The sequence below is a fragment of the Cebidichthys violaceus genome, unplaced genomic scaffold (genome assembly GCF_023349555.1).
Source record: "Cebidichthys violaceus isolate CVI_PGR_0920_01 unplaced genomic scaffold, fCebVio1.0.p SCAF_10, whole genome shotgun sequence".
Classification (NCBI taxonomy): domain Eukaryota; kingdom Metazoa; phylum Chordata; class Actinopteri; order Perciformes; family Stichaeidae; genus Cebidichthys; species Cebidichthys violaceus.
Window position 1 is genome coordinate 769,379 of NW_027176263.1, and position 13,122 is coordinate 782,500.

General features: G+C 42.4%; 1 protein-coding gene across 1 annotated transcript in view; it reads left to right on the forward strand.

The window, feature by feature from the left end:
* Positions 1–4,735: 4,735 nt before the first annotated feature.
* Positions 4,736–13,122, forward strand: part of sdccag8 (SHH signaling and ciliogenesis regulator sdccag8) — a 43,928-nt gene continuing 35,541 nt past the window's right edge. Inside the window, exons 1-13 of the mRNA XM_068719531.1 lie at positions 4,736–4,956; positions 5,661–5,822; positions 6,006–6,091; positions 6,286–6,399; positions 6,509–6,634; positions 6,975–7,049; positions 7,328–7,392; positions 7,501–7,701; positions 7,831–7,969; positions 8,095–8,247; positions 8,604–8,738; positions 9,545–9,661; positions 10,011–10,153. Of these exons, the coding sequence (XP_068575632.1) occupies positions 4,890–4,956; positions 5,661–5,822; positions 6,006–6,091; positions 6,286–6,399; positions 6,509–6,634; positions 6,975–7,049; positions 7,328–7,392; positions 7,501–7,701; positions 7,831–7,969; positions 8,095–8,247; positions 8,604–8,738; positions 9,545–9,661; positions 10,011–10,153 (1,583 nt within the window). The 5' untranslated portion in view covers positions 4,736–4,889. The remainder of the gene's footprint in view (positions 4,957–5,660; positions 5,823–6,005; positions 6,092–6,285; positions 6,400–6,508; positions 6,635–6,974; positions 7,050–7,327; positions 7,393–7,500; positions 7,702–7,830; positions 7,970–8,094; positions 8,248–8,603; positions 8,739–9,544; positions 9,662–10,010; positions 10,154–13,122) is intronic.

Below are 13,122 nucleotides of genomic sequence, written 5' to 3' on the forward strand. Positions count from 1 at the left end.
AAATAGACATCTCCAACCCTCTGACTAGAGTTTATCAAGCTCTATGTGGAAAATCCCCAAATGGGCGCCATCTTTTCACGACTGTCTATTTTATCAAAAATACAAAGAAATGTTTATCTGCAGAGTTAACCTCAAGCGTAAAACATTTATCTCACAATCTCTAAATGTGATGTCAACTGGATCAGTTATTTCCCTTGTACTTCTGCTGAAGTGCTCCACTGCTGTAGGCAGATGTCCATCTGTGGCTTCAGTTAGGAAAGCATAGACAAAACAGGCTCTCGGTCTGCCTTCTCATTCAACTGTATCTAAAGCTGTCGGGCCCGCCCACCTGTTGACGGCCTGTACGTAGATCTCTGTGTGCTTTAATCACCTCTAGACAAACCTTAATCAATTAAAAGGCCAATGTGTGGTCGGCTCATCGGGACCCCTCGACTAAGGTTTCGGGGCACTGGCTTGAGTTCGACTGGGAGGGAGATCACATAAGTTGCACATGACTCGTCTAAGCTGCTGAGGCATTTAGGAATGGTACTCCGACTCGCTTAGGGACATTCCAACAGTAGGAAGAACAACCGCTTAGAAGCAGAAGGTGTAACAAAACATGCAAACTGTGTGGAAGTTTCTCTGTGTGACCTTTCGACAATAGGGTATTGTATGAAAAAAAGCCTGGTTTTATTTGTTAAGTATTTATTCATATCAAGATATCTGTATTGTGTGATTCAATAATTATTTATATGTCGTCCTGAAATGAATTATTTTTATTAAGAAATCTGTCTGTGGTTCTTGTCTCTCCAGTGTGTGTGTGTGTGTGTGTGTGTGTGTGTGTGTGTGCGCGTGTGTGTGAGAGAGGACAATGTGTGTGCACTACCACAGAACATGTGTATGCAAAACAACAAGCATGTGTGCGACGCTACCATTTCAACATTGTACTCTTATTACAGCATCTCTCTCTGCTATGCTGTGTGTTGCCTAACACTGTTTCTGCTGGAAAAACAGTTGCTCGCTGACGGCAACGAACCCATCTCCAGTGTAGGAAGTACAGTGGGTGCTGCAAAAAGTCATCAGATAGCTGATCGCTCGGGCCTGGTTTAGATGTGGCAGAGTTGCACCATTTTCCAACACTTAACTGGGTTAGCGCTTTTTCTTCTTTTCTCCACCTCCGTTCTTACTTCTTTTTTTCTCATTGTTACACATTTCCATACAAAAAAGTTCAGATGATGAGGCTTTTCTTAGGTGCTTTTTTTTCGTCACTATTCAGTTCTTTCCAGGCCTATGTTAGGTCGTCATGCTTTTTAAAAAAGAAAAAAAAAAAGGGAACCCCTACCCTCGCATAGAAAGACATTTCACTCGGGAGTGTGCAGTGGGAGGGGGGAATTCGGAGCGAGGGGAGATCTGGCAGTGACAGGTGGGGAATATGTTATAATTATACATGGCAGGGCAGAGGTGACATTTAACAAGTGTGGGACTGCAACAGCATGCGTGGGCTTTCTCATCAACCTACAGCCTCTACCACAGTCAGATTGGTAGGCTGCTGTGGTTTCCTGGAAATACCCCGGCATGCAAACACTCCCTTGTGTAACTGCTCCTTTGCAGACGAGCTCTGTTTCACTTGACGTGCGAGAGCTTCACTAAATGCGGTGGTTAAACCCTCCCATACACACTCTATCAAAAATAATGAATGCGACGCAGACACAAGTTAGTTACAAGATAAGAACTCATATGTAATGGAGGTGCACTCCAAATGTTCATTACCAAAGATGTGTGGTTGAATGGTGATGACAGATTACTAAATTCACAGCAGCATGCAGTCACGCGAAGTACTGTCTATTCAAATGACAAGTGCAGAGCTGTGATGCATTGCCTATAGACCAGTATCACAACATGGCAAATGTATACAAGATTATATATATATAAAATAATCAAACTGATGTTCAATTCAATGAACTGTGTTCCACTGCAATGGACTATTAGAGCTGACAGAACCTTGAAAGTAGGTGTAGTCTGTCACAATATACGGTAACGTTTGAAGTCAAAAGCCAGGGTTGGTCATCTTGAGAAATTAGCAAGAGTACGCTAGATTTTTAAAATGATACAACCAAAAAAATGAGCCCAGTGTTGCCAACGCTTTTCCAATGAAAGTATGCCGCAGCAGTCGCTCCAAAAGTTGCTAAATCGAGCAAGAAAGTGTCAAAGTTGACAGCCCGTCCCTTCAGGCCTCCCTCCAAAGCCCCCCCCCCCCCCCCCCCCCCCCCAAAAAAAAATGGCTGTTATTATTCACAGCTGACTACAGCTTGTGGACGACCCCAAAGACAAGCAGTGAGTGTACAGAATACACACAGACAGGCGGAGGCAGGCAGCCCGTCCATTCATTACATTCAGGCCAGATTAAACGAGCCTATCACAGTCCTGCGACAGCCACAGAGACAGAGTTTTGTCAGAGCATTTGATTCATTGATTGCTCTCAGGATGTGAGGAGAATTTCAACAAAAATATCAAAAATCCTTTTGAAGAAGATGATCAACCCTGCCTTTAAGGACTAGAGGTGGGAGTTCATATCCTTTACACACGTATGCTGAAGCAGTGATACCAAAGTGTAAAAAAATGAGCATACACTGTTATGATAACGGCTCCTACGGACCCCACAGCACCCACCTTCTGTGCTTTGTGTTTGTACCATCCAATGTGTAAGTAATAAAGGTCTTAAATCTAGATTGTGACACAATGTTGACTACATTCAAAAAGTGTTGGACCCAATTGAGCAAAGAGAGGAAGAAAGAAATCTGTTAATCAGTTAAAAACCACTAACATGCAGTAAATGTGGAGCTTTTGGGGCCCGTGGAGGACTGGGGACAAAAAGACAAACACTTGAACCAGCTAGTTTTAAATCCATCGGACCCAAACTCTGTCTTTAAGATGTCACAATAAACTGTGAATGAGAATGTCAATCTTGATTACAACACAATGTTTAAAAAAAAAAAAAAAAAAGTTTTATCAATGAACCCGCCAAAGTCTGACTCACTGCCTCTTCTGTTGAAAAATGAAATGTCGCAACAATTTAAAGTACATGGGAGTCTGATTCGACAGGAAGATATCTGTTATTGTGCAATAGGAAGCGGTTGTATCCATGGTTACCTTTGTCTGACCCCTTTTATAAGCAGCAACAAAGATAGATGATGAGATACTCCCTACCACTGAACAATATCACACACACACACACAAAATTACTTTATAACTATGTCATTTCAAACTCTCCCATCTGTGTCATTTTTGCCTGGAACTGGAGGCAACTTCCACATTGAGGCTGCAGCGGGTCCAGTTATGAAATACACATAACTCCGTGTACCACACAGGTATTTTAAGGTATTTGTATACAACTTTATCCTCTTTCATTTCTGTGTAGACACCCCCACATTAAATGTGACTTACCCCTCTTACTTTTAGTGTGTATAAAAAGTATATAAACACTTAATAAGTTGTTTATAACACACTGTTATATAATGATAAACATATAACATGACATTTTAAGGGTTTGTTAATGTATCCTCAACTATTACAACTTCTCCTCTCCATAATTTTACACAGTATACAATTGCGTGATTATATTCATTGAAATATAATTACACACTTTTGTTTGTGTTTGCATATTTTAATGCATTTTTGATGTGATGGTCTTGATGCAGCGGTTTAGCTTATTATCCAAAACAATGTCCTCCTGTTGGAGAGAATAAAGTAACCTTAACTTTCTGGGGCTTTCAGCCACATCGTATGGGTTAAAATAATGACACCAATTTATTCATGAGAAATTTTCACAATTTCTGAGTAATCATGATTCAGTCATGATCAGAAAGCAGTTTGTGGGTCGCCTGACAAGCCCGATATTCACAGCCATTTTTAGCTCCACCAACTTGCTGCTTTACATTAGATGAGTGTTAAGTCTGGTGTTAAAACTGCAGGGGCTGCAGAGCTGTGTGATTTATTAGTGGGTTTTGCATAACATGCCACGTTTCCACATAATAGTTATTTAATTCAATGTCTATATCCAAAATGTTGCTTTAAAAGCTTGTAAAGAAGTTAAATGTTAAATGCTTCCCTTGAAATAACACAAACATGTAGCATGTAGAGGCACAAACTTGAGCTGAACACAAACCTAGAATCTCTCCTGATGAGAAGATTTTTAAAAGTATCGAAAGTAAAAGTCATAATGTTGAAAAATGACTTTTTGATGCATTGTTATTACAGATGCATTCATACCAGTTTCATATATTTTATGTACAAAACACACATATGATAAACTTATAAAACATGATGCATTGTTGTGTTTAAGCTATAAATTCCCTAAGTAAAATCTTAGTCAGCAATGTAACTAGTTCGTAAAGATGTCAGATGTAATGGAGTTAAAATGTGCGTCATTTATCTCTGAATGGGAGTAAAGTAAAGTACATGTAGACCTAAATATGTACTTAAGTAGGACTACAGTTCTTGAGTAAATTTAGCAACATTCTATCACTGTTACGCTATATAAATGTAGTGTATGAAGTTGCAATACACCGTATCCACCACAGGGAGGCGCAGAAAATATGAACTGTGACTACAAACAATGACTACAACTCCCAGCATCTGACTGAGTTTGCGGAAGTGGGAGCCGTTAGCAGATGGTTGCCTCGTTTTAGTTTATTCAACTGTACACGCATCGGGGCGGTGTTATATATAACATTGAAGGAGATAAGAACACTCATCTCGGTGCAGAAAACAAACGCACCGTCGCTTAGAATCGATGACCGTTGCTACGTGCGACACATATTATGGTCGTTGTAAATACTGTCCACAGCCTAGCGTGTGTAGATAACGCTATGTGTCGTAATAAAGCGTGATTTAACATCAGTTATACATCAATGAAACCGTTTGACTCAGATGAGGAGGAGGCGGAGCAGCTGGGGGCTTACCAGAAGGAGCTGAGACGTAAGTTAAATGCTAAATGAGGGACAAAATGCCTGATTTAATGTAGAGTTACCTTTACGTTATGCCATTTAAACAGCAGCACTAAGAGGCTTGGGTGAAGAAAGTCGTATCACTGCCACCTGTTGCTGGTTCACAGTCCAACCGACTATCGAGCGTCTCCATAGAAATATATTGGCTTGACTAATAGACAACATGTCCAAGAAAACACATATTAATGTGTCATGCTCCAATTTCAGATAGCAAACATTATACTTGCACGTTATTGACAGTCTTGCAAAACAATTGCCAGGACACCAAGGTGTAATATTAAAACTATGGCTCTTTTCTAACTGGCCCAGTAACCCATGACAGGGTGGAATGATGCAGAAAACCAGCTGAATACCATGCAGACATCAATAACAATGTTGCTAATGTGCTTTTCCTACTGTGACATGCAACATTTCCACTGTGAAAATGACTATTTGTGTTTACTTGTTTGTTTACCTATGATGGGTTTTGCACCAAGTTGATTTTATTTCATTCAGCAATGCTTGAATGAGCTATAAGAATAGTTCAGATGTGAAAACGTATGTATCCATCTACTGTGTGTGTTAATTGTGAATGGAAAAGCACAGACACCAACTAAACTGTCATGGCTGGGGGCACAGAAATAATACGCTGTATGAGACCGGTGTGTCTGTGAGTGTACATACATCTGGTTTCAGAGCGGGCCAACCAGAGCATACAGCAGCTGAGCAGTGCTTTGGGGCAGCTGAGCTCTGATGGAGAAGAGGTGGAGGAGCCCAGAGGCAGTGATGGCAGCCTCTTCACCACCATGGCCGAAGAGGACAAGGCTGCATGGAGCCAAAAGACACAGAGCGAAGCAGGTGACTCAGTGATTAGTTGTGGGACGACTGTCAGACAAAGACATTGTAGTACACCACCTGGAGATTTCCCTACACAGAGTCATATTGAAATGCTTCCTGTGTGTGTGTGTGTGTGTGTGTGTGTGTGTGTGTGTGTGTGTGTGTGTGTGTGTGTGTGTGTTTCTGTGTGTTTTGGCATTGTAGTTAATCAGCTGAAGAGCCTTCTACTGAAGCAGTGCAGAGAAGTTCCCTCTCCTCTCACTCCTTCAAAGAAACAGTCTCCATCCAAGGTAGAGTAAGCAGCTTTGCGTCGTTGATTATTAAGATGCATTCGACCTAAGGAACACGCTTTACAGATTTATCAGGCTATAGGGTGTGATTTCTCCATCGTTAAATGTGGTAAATCAATCAGACTTTTCCATTTTATTAATATTTTGCTTGCCGTTCTGTTGTGTTTGCCTCAGTCTTTTCTTTCCTCTGTTAGAGAGTACAGAAGGAGGGCCGGTCCAACATGCCTGCTTTTCAGGATTTGGTACCAATGATTCACAACCAGTCAGAGTACATCCAACACCTGGAAGCTGAAGTCAAATTGTGCAAGGTCTGTGCATACATATGTGTGTTTGTGTGTGTTTGTATTTGCAGTCTATTTGACTATTGGGGCCAGTTTGGATACGTTTTGGTTCACTTCTCTGTGTGCGTGAGTTCAGGAGGAGCTGCACGAGATGAAACGGCGGATCCGAGTGGTGGTGGTGGAGAATGAGAAGTTGCATTCAGACCTCAAGTCCAAAGCTGTGGACGAATCACTGAAAGAGTACCCAATCCAGAACTCCATGGTAATGTGTGTTTGTGTGAGAGAATCATTTTTTGGATTTTTGTGCTCGCTAAATGTATTCGTACTATGTTTACGAGGTCACATAGATCACATGTGAAATTAACGATGAAATAATTGTGAGTTTATTTTCAAGTTGCTGACACTATGGTTGCCTCTATCTTCATTACTCCTCATACATTCACTGATGGTGTAGATATCAGAGCTGTCTTCAGGAAATGTCAGTCAAGTTGTTACATCCAGCATGCATTGCAAAGCGATTAGAGCAACCTTGGGTAAAGTTTCTTCTTGTAAAATGTAATAAAGATCTTTAAAAGTGTAATCTGTCCTGATGTGTTCTTCAGGTGAATGGGAGTTTGGCAGCCAACAGCCACAGCATGCTGCAAAAAGCAGAACACACCACATGGAACAATGAACTGGTAGAGATTATAGATCAGCTTTCTGCTCTCCTCCTGTTACTGTTCACTTCCTCTTCTCCATCTCATTCGATTTACAATTTGCTCCCACTGAATCATTTTGAACACAAAAAACAACCTTCAAACCTAAACGGATTAAACATTTCTAGTGTTCAAACCTACAGTTGCTCTGGAAGATTGTGGCAAAATCATAATCTCATCCCATCCTCTATAATTCCATCGATTGATTCAAAGTGTTTCAAGGGTCCATAGTCTGTTCTGAACCTGTTTGTGATCATCAGGAACAATTGAAAGTGATCTACCAGGCCCAGACTGAAAGCTTGGAGGCTCAGGTCCTCTCCCTCAGGTCAGTGTACTCCAGCTGTGAAGCCAGCGTAGCCAGTGACTTTGGCTTTTTCTTTTTTTTTCTCTCTCTCTCTGTTGTCCTCATTTCATCTTTTGCTTCCGTCTTCAGGAAGGATCTGTCAGTCAGTCAGAAGGAGTGTGAGGAGGTGAAAGATCGTCTGAGACACCGGGAGAAACAGGCTGCAGATGCACTGAGAGCTGATGGAGCTCCTCGTGTGGCCGGAATGTGTCTGAACTGTGCGCAGCACGAAGCTGTGTTGGCTGGGACTCACACAAATCTGCATGTACAGGCTATGGACAGACTAAAAAAGTCAGTGATAGCACCCAAATACAAAAAAAGGAAACTACATATTCAAAGAAAATGAGATCCAAAATTATTTTCCCCATGTGGCTTTTTTTTAATGCTGCTCGTGCATTTTCTTGTCCATCAATCTTTTAGGGAGCGTGATGAGTTGCTGGTGGCTCTGCGTGGCGTGCGAGCGAGTCAGCAGGAGGCCCAACAGAGGGAGTGGTCGGCCTGTCTCCAAGTCAAGCAGGCTGTGGAGATGGCGGAAGAAGCGAATCTGTACAAAGCCAGGGTCAGAGAAACACTAAGTGTATAAATACACACTTTTCCAGCGCTGTTAGCTCAAAGTGTATCTTCCTGCTATGTGCAGGTCGGTTGCCTCTGACAGACCCTCTGTATCTGTTCGTGCGCATGCAGGTGGAGGTGCAGTGTGAGCAGCTGTCCAGGGAGCTGGCTCGACTTCGGGAACAACTAGAACGAGAAGCACAGGCCTTGAAGGAGAGACTGGCTGAGGCCAGAGAGGAGGGCCGGGCTGAGGCCCGCAAACAGAGAGAGGAGCTGGCACAGACAGTAAATCTTGCTTATTCACTTTTTGTGTGTATAGACAACTATTGTATATGTATGTTGCTCCAAACCACAGCTCTGGTTGCTTTGAAATACTGAACTATACTTCAATAGTAATGTGCAAACTAAAAATCACCCCTCATACTTCTATGATGTCCAACAACCACCAGAGGGAAATGTTTAAATTGTTTGGCAAAAGTATGAATTATTTGTTTTGCTGTTTGATTGATTGTTGCACTTAACTGTATTGGGTCCATGTACTGTGGCGGTTCTTATTCAAGCTCTCAAAGTTGCTGTGAAGAGGTAACACTGACATTTTTATTTTTCAATGAGATGCTAATAGAAAACTGTGTGTGTATCAGGTGTCCAGCCTCTCCCAGCATGTTGCTGAACTGGAAGGACAGCTGGACAGAGCTCACAGAGACAAGAGCTCACTGACCAGTCAGCTGGAAGATACTCTTGGCAAACTTACCAGCCAGGAACAAGACAATACCAAGGTAGACTGTCTGCGTTGTGCAAGACAACCTTAAGTCAACATATATGTATTCTTACTTTTGCTGCTAGACCAGTATAAAAATGATGGCTCTACCTTTGAGGTTAGGAACACTCCTGATACTCCGGTGCAGGCTGTACTGTCTACTTGTAATGCTTTTGTAAATCCACTGGGTGGCAGCAAAGGTTTATCTATTTCAGTATTTATTCTCCATTGTTGGAAGGGTGAATTCAACATGTATATGGTTTCTCTTCTGTAGATGACCCAGAGCTCTGACTGTGTTGGGTTAGGGCAAAAGAGAAAACACATTTTCAGTGTCGCATTTGTGGGTCATTATAATTAAATGTTTTCTAACATGAATATGTATTTTGATGGTAGATATGTAAGTTTTTGTTTTGTTTCTTTTTGTTGTGTCATCTCTTTTGTTTGTATTGTAATAGCTTTTTATTGTTTCTGTTTTTACCATGTGAAGTGCCTTTGAGTACCCTTTTAGAGCGCTGTAGAAATAAAATGTATTATTATTATTATTATTATTGGTTGATGAGAAAAATGACAGTAGCACATAGTGTAGTAATGTAAACATGGATAATAGGGGAACGGTAACAAGTAAATATTAGAATATGGTGGAGTGAAACTCTTAGGCATCAGGATTCTAACATGCTGTAATTAGATCAGTGAGAACCTTTCTAGGTAAGCATAGGAACAACTTTAAAATAAAAAAAAAAATGGAAAATGATGAAACAATGGACAGGAAGTAATACTTGTTAATTAAAGGACTGGCTGTTTTTAATCCGTTCATGTCATCTCTAGGTGTGTGTGGATCTTCGATATCGGCTCAGCCAGGCCCAGCTGAAGAAAGAGGAGGCAGAGAGAGAGCTCCGGGAGCTCCACACCAAGACCAGCAGACAGATGGAAAAGGCTGCGCAGGTACGTCTTCATTCAACCCATTGATTAGTTTAGATTTATTAGATTACTTAAGTAATTGCTTAAGTTTTTAAGTCAGACAATGACCAGTTTGTTTAGTTGATCATTTAGTAAGCAGTCACCAAATTTGAGGACGGCGTAAATAGAATGCCTTACTCATATTTCCAAACACTATGTTACTGTTCATGAATCAAACTGTTGTGATTTTTAGACAATCAAAACATTCTCTTCTCAACCTTTAGGTTGAGATTGTTGTCAGCCTTAAGTGTTTTGTTTGTCTGCGGACATAAGGTGGGTTGTTTTGAAAGATTTACTCACCTCTTCCTTCTCCCCTTCCATCTCTGCGGGACAGGAAGTGGAAAGGCTGAGCTCAGAGCTGGTTGGCTGTCGGCAGCATCTGGAGGTGGTCCAAAAGGACGGGAGCCAATGGCAGGCCGAAGCCCTGAGCCTTGCAGAACAGCTGGCAAATGCCCAGCGCCAACTGCACCTCACCAGGTAGTACCTAATCCTATTATACATGCCACCACACACTCACACACACACACACACACACACACACACACACACACACACACACAGCACTCCCCTTTGCCCAGCTCCTGCCCAGCTCAGTCCAGTCCAGTCCAGTTCAGACCAGCACACCAACTGTACCGCACCAGGTAACAGCTAATCCTATTATACAAACCACACACACATAAACACACATGCGCGCCGCTGTGCAATGGTCCCGGTACCAACTGGACCTCACCAGGTCACCTCTAATCCTGTTAAGCATGCCACAACATAATGCAATACACACACACACACACACACACACACACACACACACACACACACACACACACACACACACACACACTGCCCACTCTGTGCCACCAGGCCAGTGCCCAGCCCAGCAACAGCTCCAGCAGAGCCAAAATGGCGCCTGAGCCTTCTTCTGTCCCTGACACACACACACACACACACACACACACACACACACACACACACACGTGCGGCTGATGGTCACTGGACAGCCTGGCCTCAGTACCACCTGCCAGTGCCCTGCACCCGTTCTCACGACGGGCGCTACCGGCTCTCCTCCCTCTTGCCTCCGTCTTCTCTCTTTCTATCTATTTCTGCATCTTTCTTTCCCAATTTGTTCCCTGTTTCACTTCCTCTGTTGTTCTTTTATCATCCCATCCTTCTTTACATTCATCCATCTTTCATGTCCTCAGCTGTCATTCTTTGCCATCCTTTTAGAATTGAAAAAAATCCTCATGTTTTTTCTCTATCATCATCTTCTTTCTTTCCCATTATTATTTATTTCCTCTCCTGTCCTCCTGCATTCCTCCCATTTCTTTTTCTTCCCTCTGTCCCTCCTGTCATCCGCTGGCTGCTGTTCCCTTCCACACCATCCACTGCCAGGGCCATGCCAGCCCATGCCAGCCGCCCAGGGCACTCTCTCACCCCCGCTGCCCACAGCCGAGGTGTCTGAGATGGGCACAGATGTGGCGGTGGTGCCCTGTGGTGCTGGAGGCTGCGGGATGCAAGTTTGTGTAATCTATGAGTGTATGTTTATGTGCCTGTCAGCTCGGTGGCGTGTGTGTGTGTGTGTGTGTGTGTGTGTGTGTGTGTGTGTGTGTGTGTGTGTGTGTGTGTGTGTGTGTGTGTGTGTGTGTGTGTGTGTGTGTGTCCGTGTGTCCACAGCAGCTCCCGGCTTGATCTGTGTTTAAGTGTGTTTGTCTGTCAGCTGGCCAGCACTGCATGGCGGGCCGTCGTGTGTTTTAGGAATGAGGTAAGGAGTGTGTGTGTGTGTGTGTGTGTGTGTGTGTGTGTGTGTGTGTGTGTGTGTATTTCGCAGCCAGCTGTGGAGAATGACATGCATATTGATGTGGCAACATGATGACTTTGACCTGTACTAGAGGAGCCACTGGACTGGACTAAACCATTTTACTACCATCATGTGTGCGGGTGTATGTGCATGAGAGAGTTTATAGTTTTATCTATCCACAGATGCATACTAGATGTTTGACAGCTGTTGACTTGGCTGAGCATGTAGCCATTCAAATTCAATTTTGGTCATTAGCAGTTTAAGCCACTTCTGATACTGATTTAATACGGATATTCATTTTTCCTCCAGTAGTGGATGAGAAGCATGTTCACATTTAGTTTCACAAAATTACATTTAAAGCCATGTTTAGAGCTTTTCAAAAGCAGTATTGGACACAGGTATAACAGTCATGAAAACTACAAATCCCCACAGTGATGAATAAATAAAAAATTTTAGGGAGATCATTTTACTTGAAGCTTGGGTTGAATGTCTGAAAATGTTTTTGTGAAAAACTTATATACCATCAGTGCTGGTCAACCAAAAATGGTATGTTACCATCATCATACTCTGTTATGACTTAGACTTAAAAAAAACTACACAAATTAAGTTTACACCAGCTGGACACATGATGACATACAAGCACTTTGTTACACTATTAGCCCAAAACCTGGCATGTCATAACTGTTACTTGAATGCTCTTTTATAGTATTTCTGTAATCCTGAACATTCACACATGTACACCTGCCGTTGTAAAGAGGGATTAGAGACGTGATAATAGTACCCCAAATACGGGGAAAATGGCGTACAATTTACTTCAAAGGCATTCATAATCATGTGAGCAATCACGAATAGATTGAGGGAGAGCTTGAAGCTCAGCTTACTGTCTCAGCTCTACCACACATGGCCAATCGATGCGTGAAGCGGGAACGACTGGCTGTGTCAGAAAGTTACAGGAATTGTTGGATGCTGCTTCCCATTTAAGACAAAAGATGTGGGCGGAGGATAATTTGGACTATATTGGCCCATCCAACAAGCGCTTCGGTTGAAGCGTACTGATGCCTTCAGATAAAGCAAATATATTAAAATGACTTTTTTAGCTTTAAAGTTGCTACAGGTCAGCACTGTGTCATCGTTACGCTTAGCACTGCGAGTACCAAGACAGGAACTGTAGTTCTGCTGAGGACACACTGAGGATTTTAGTTTCTATTCTCATCACTCACAGTTAAGCTGTCCAGCAGGCTTGTTTTTCCAAATTTGCTATTTACTTAGAAGCCCTTTAAAGTCTTTCCATCCATCCATTGATCCAGCCATGTCTGTTGATATAACATCAGAGTTTTTAAAGAATATCTTTGAGATATTTGCAAATGAATGAGAAAGCAAGTATCAAACACAGACACACATCCACATGTCATGTACACACCTGCTGAGGTTTGGTCACAGCCGTTCAGTCCGTCCTCAGGATGCGTTTTTACTTTTTCATTTTAGTTGTTCTCTTTTTTATTTTCCCTCACTTCTCTATTGCTTTTTCTCATGCTGTTTCAAACGAAGCAAAAAAACCCTCAAGCAGTTGTCTCCCTCCCCTCCCTCTGTCTCTCTCTTTCTGTCTGTCTGCAGGCCTTCTGGGGGTTATGCAGAACTACGTGTAGTTCAT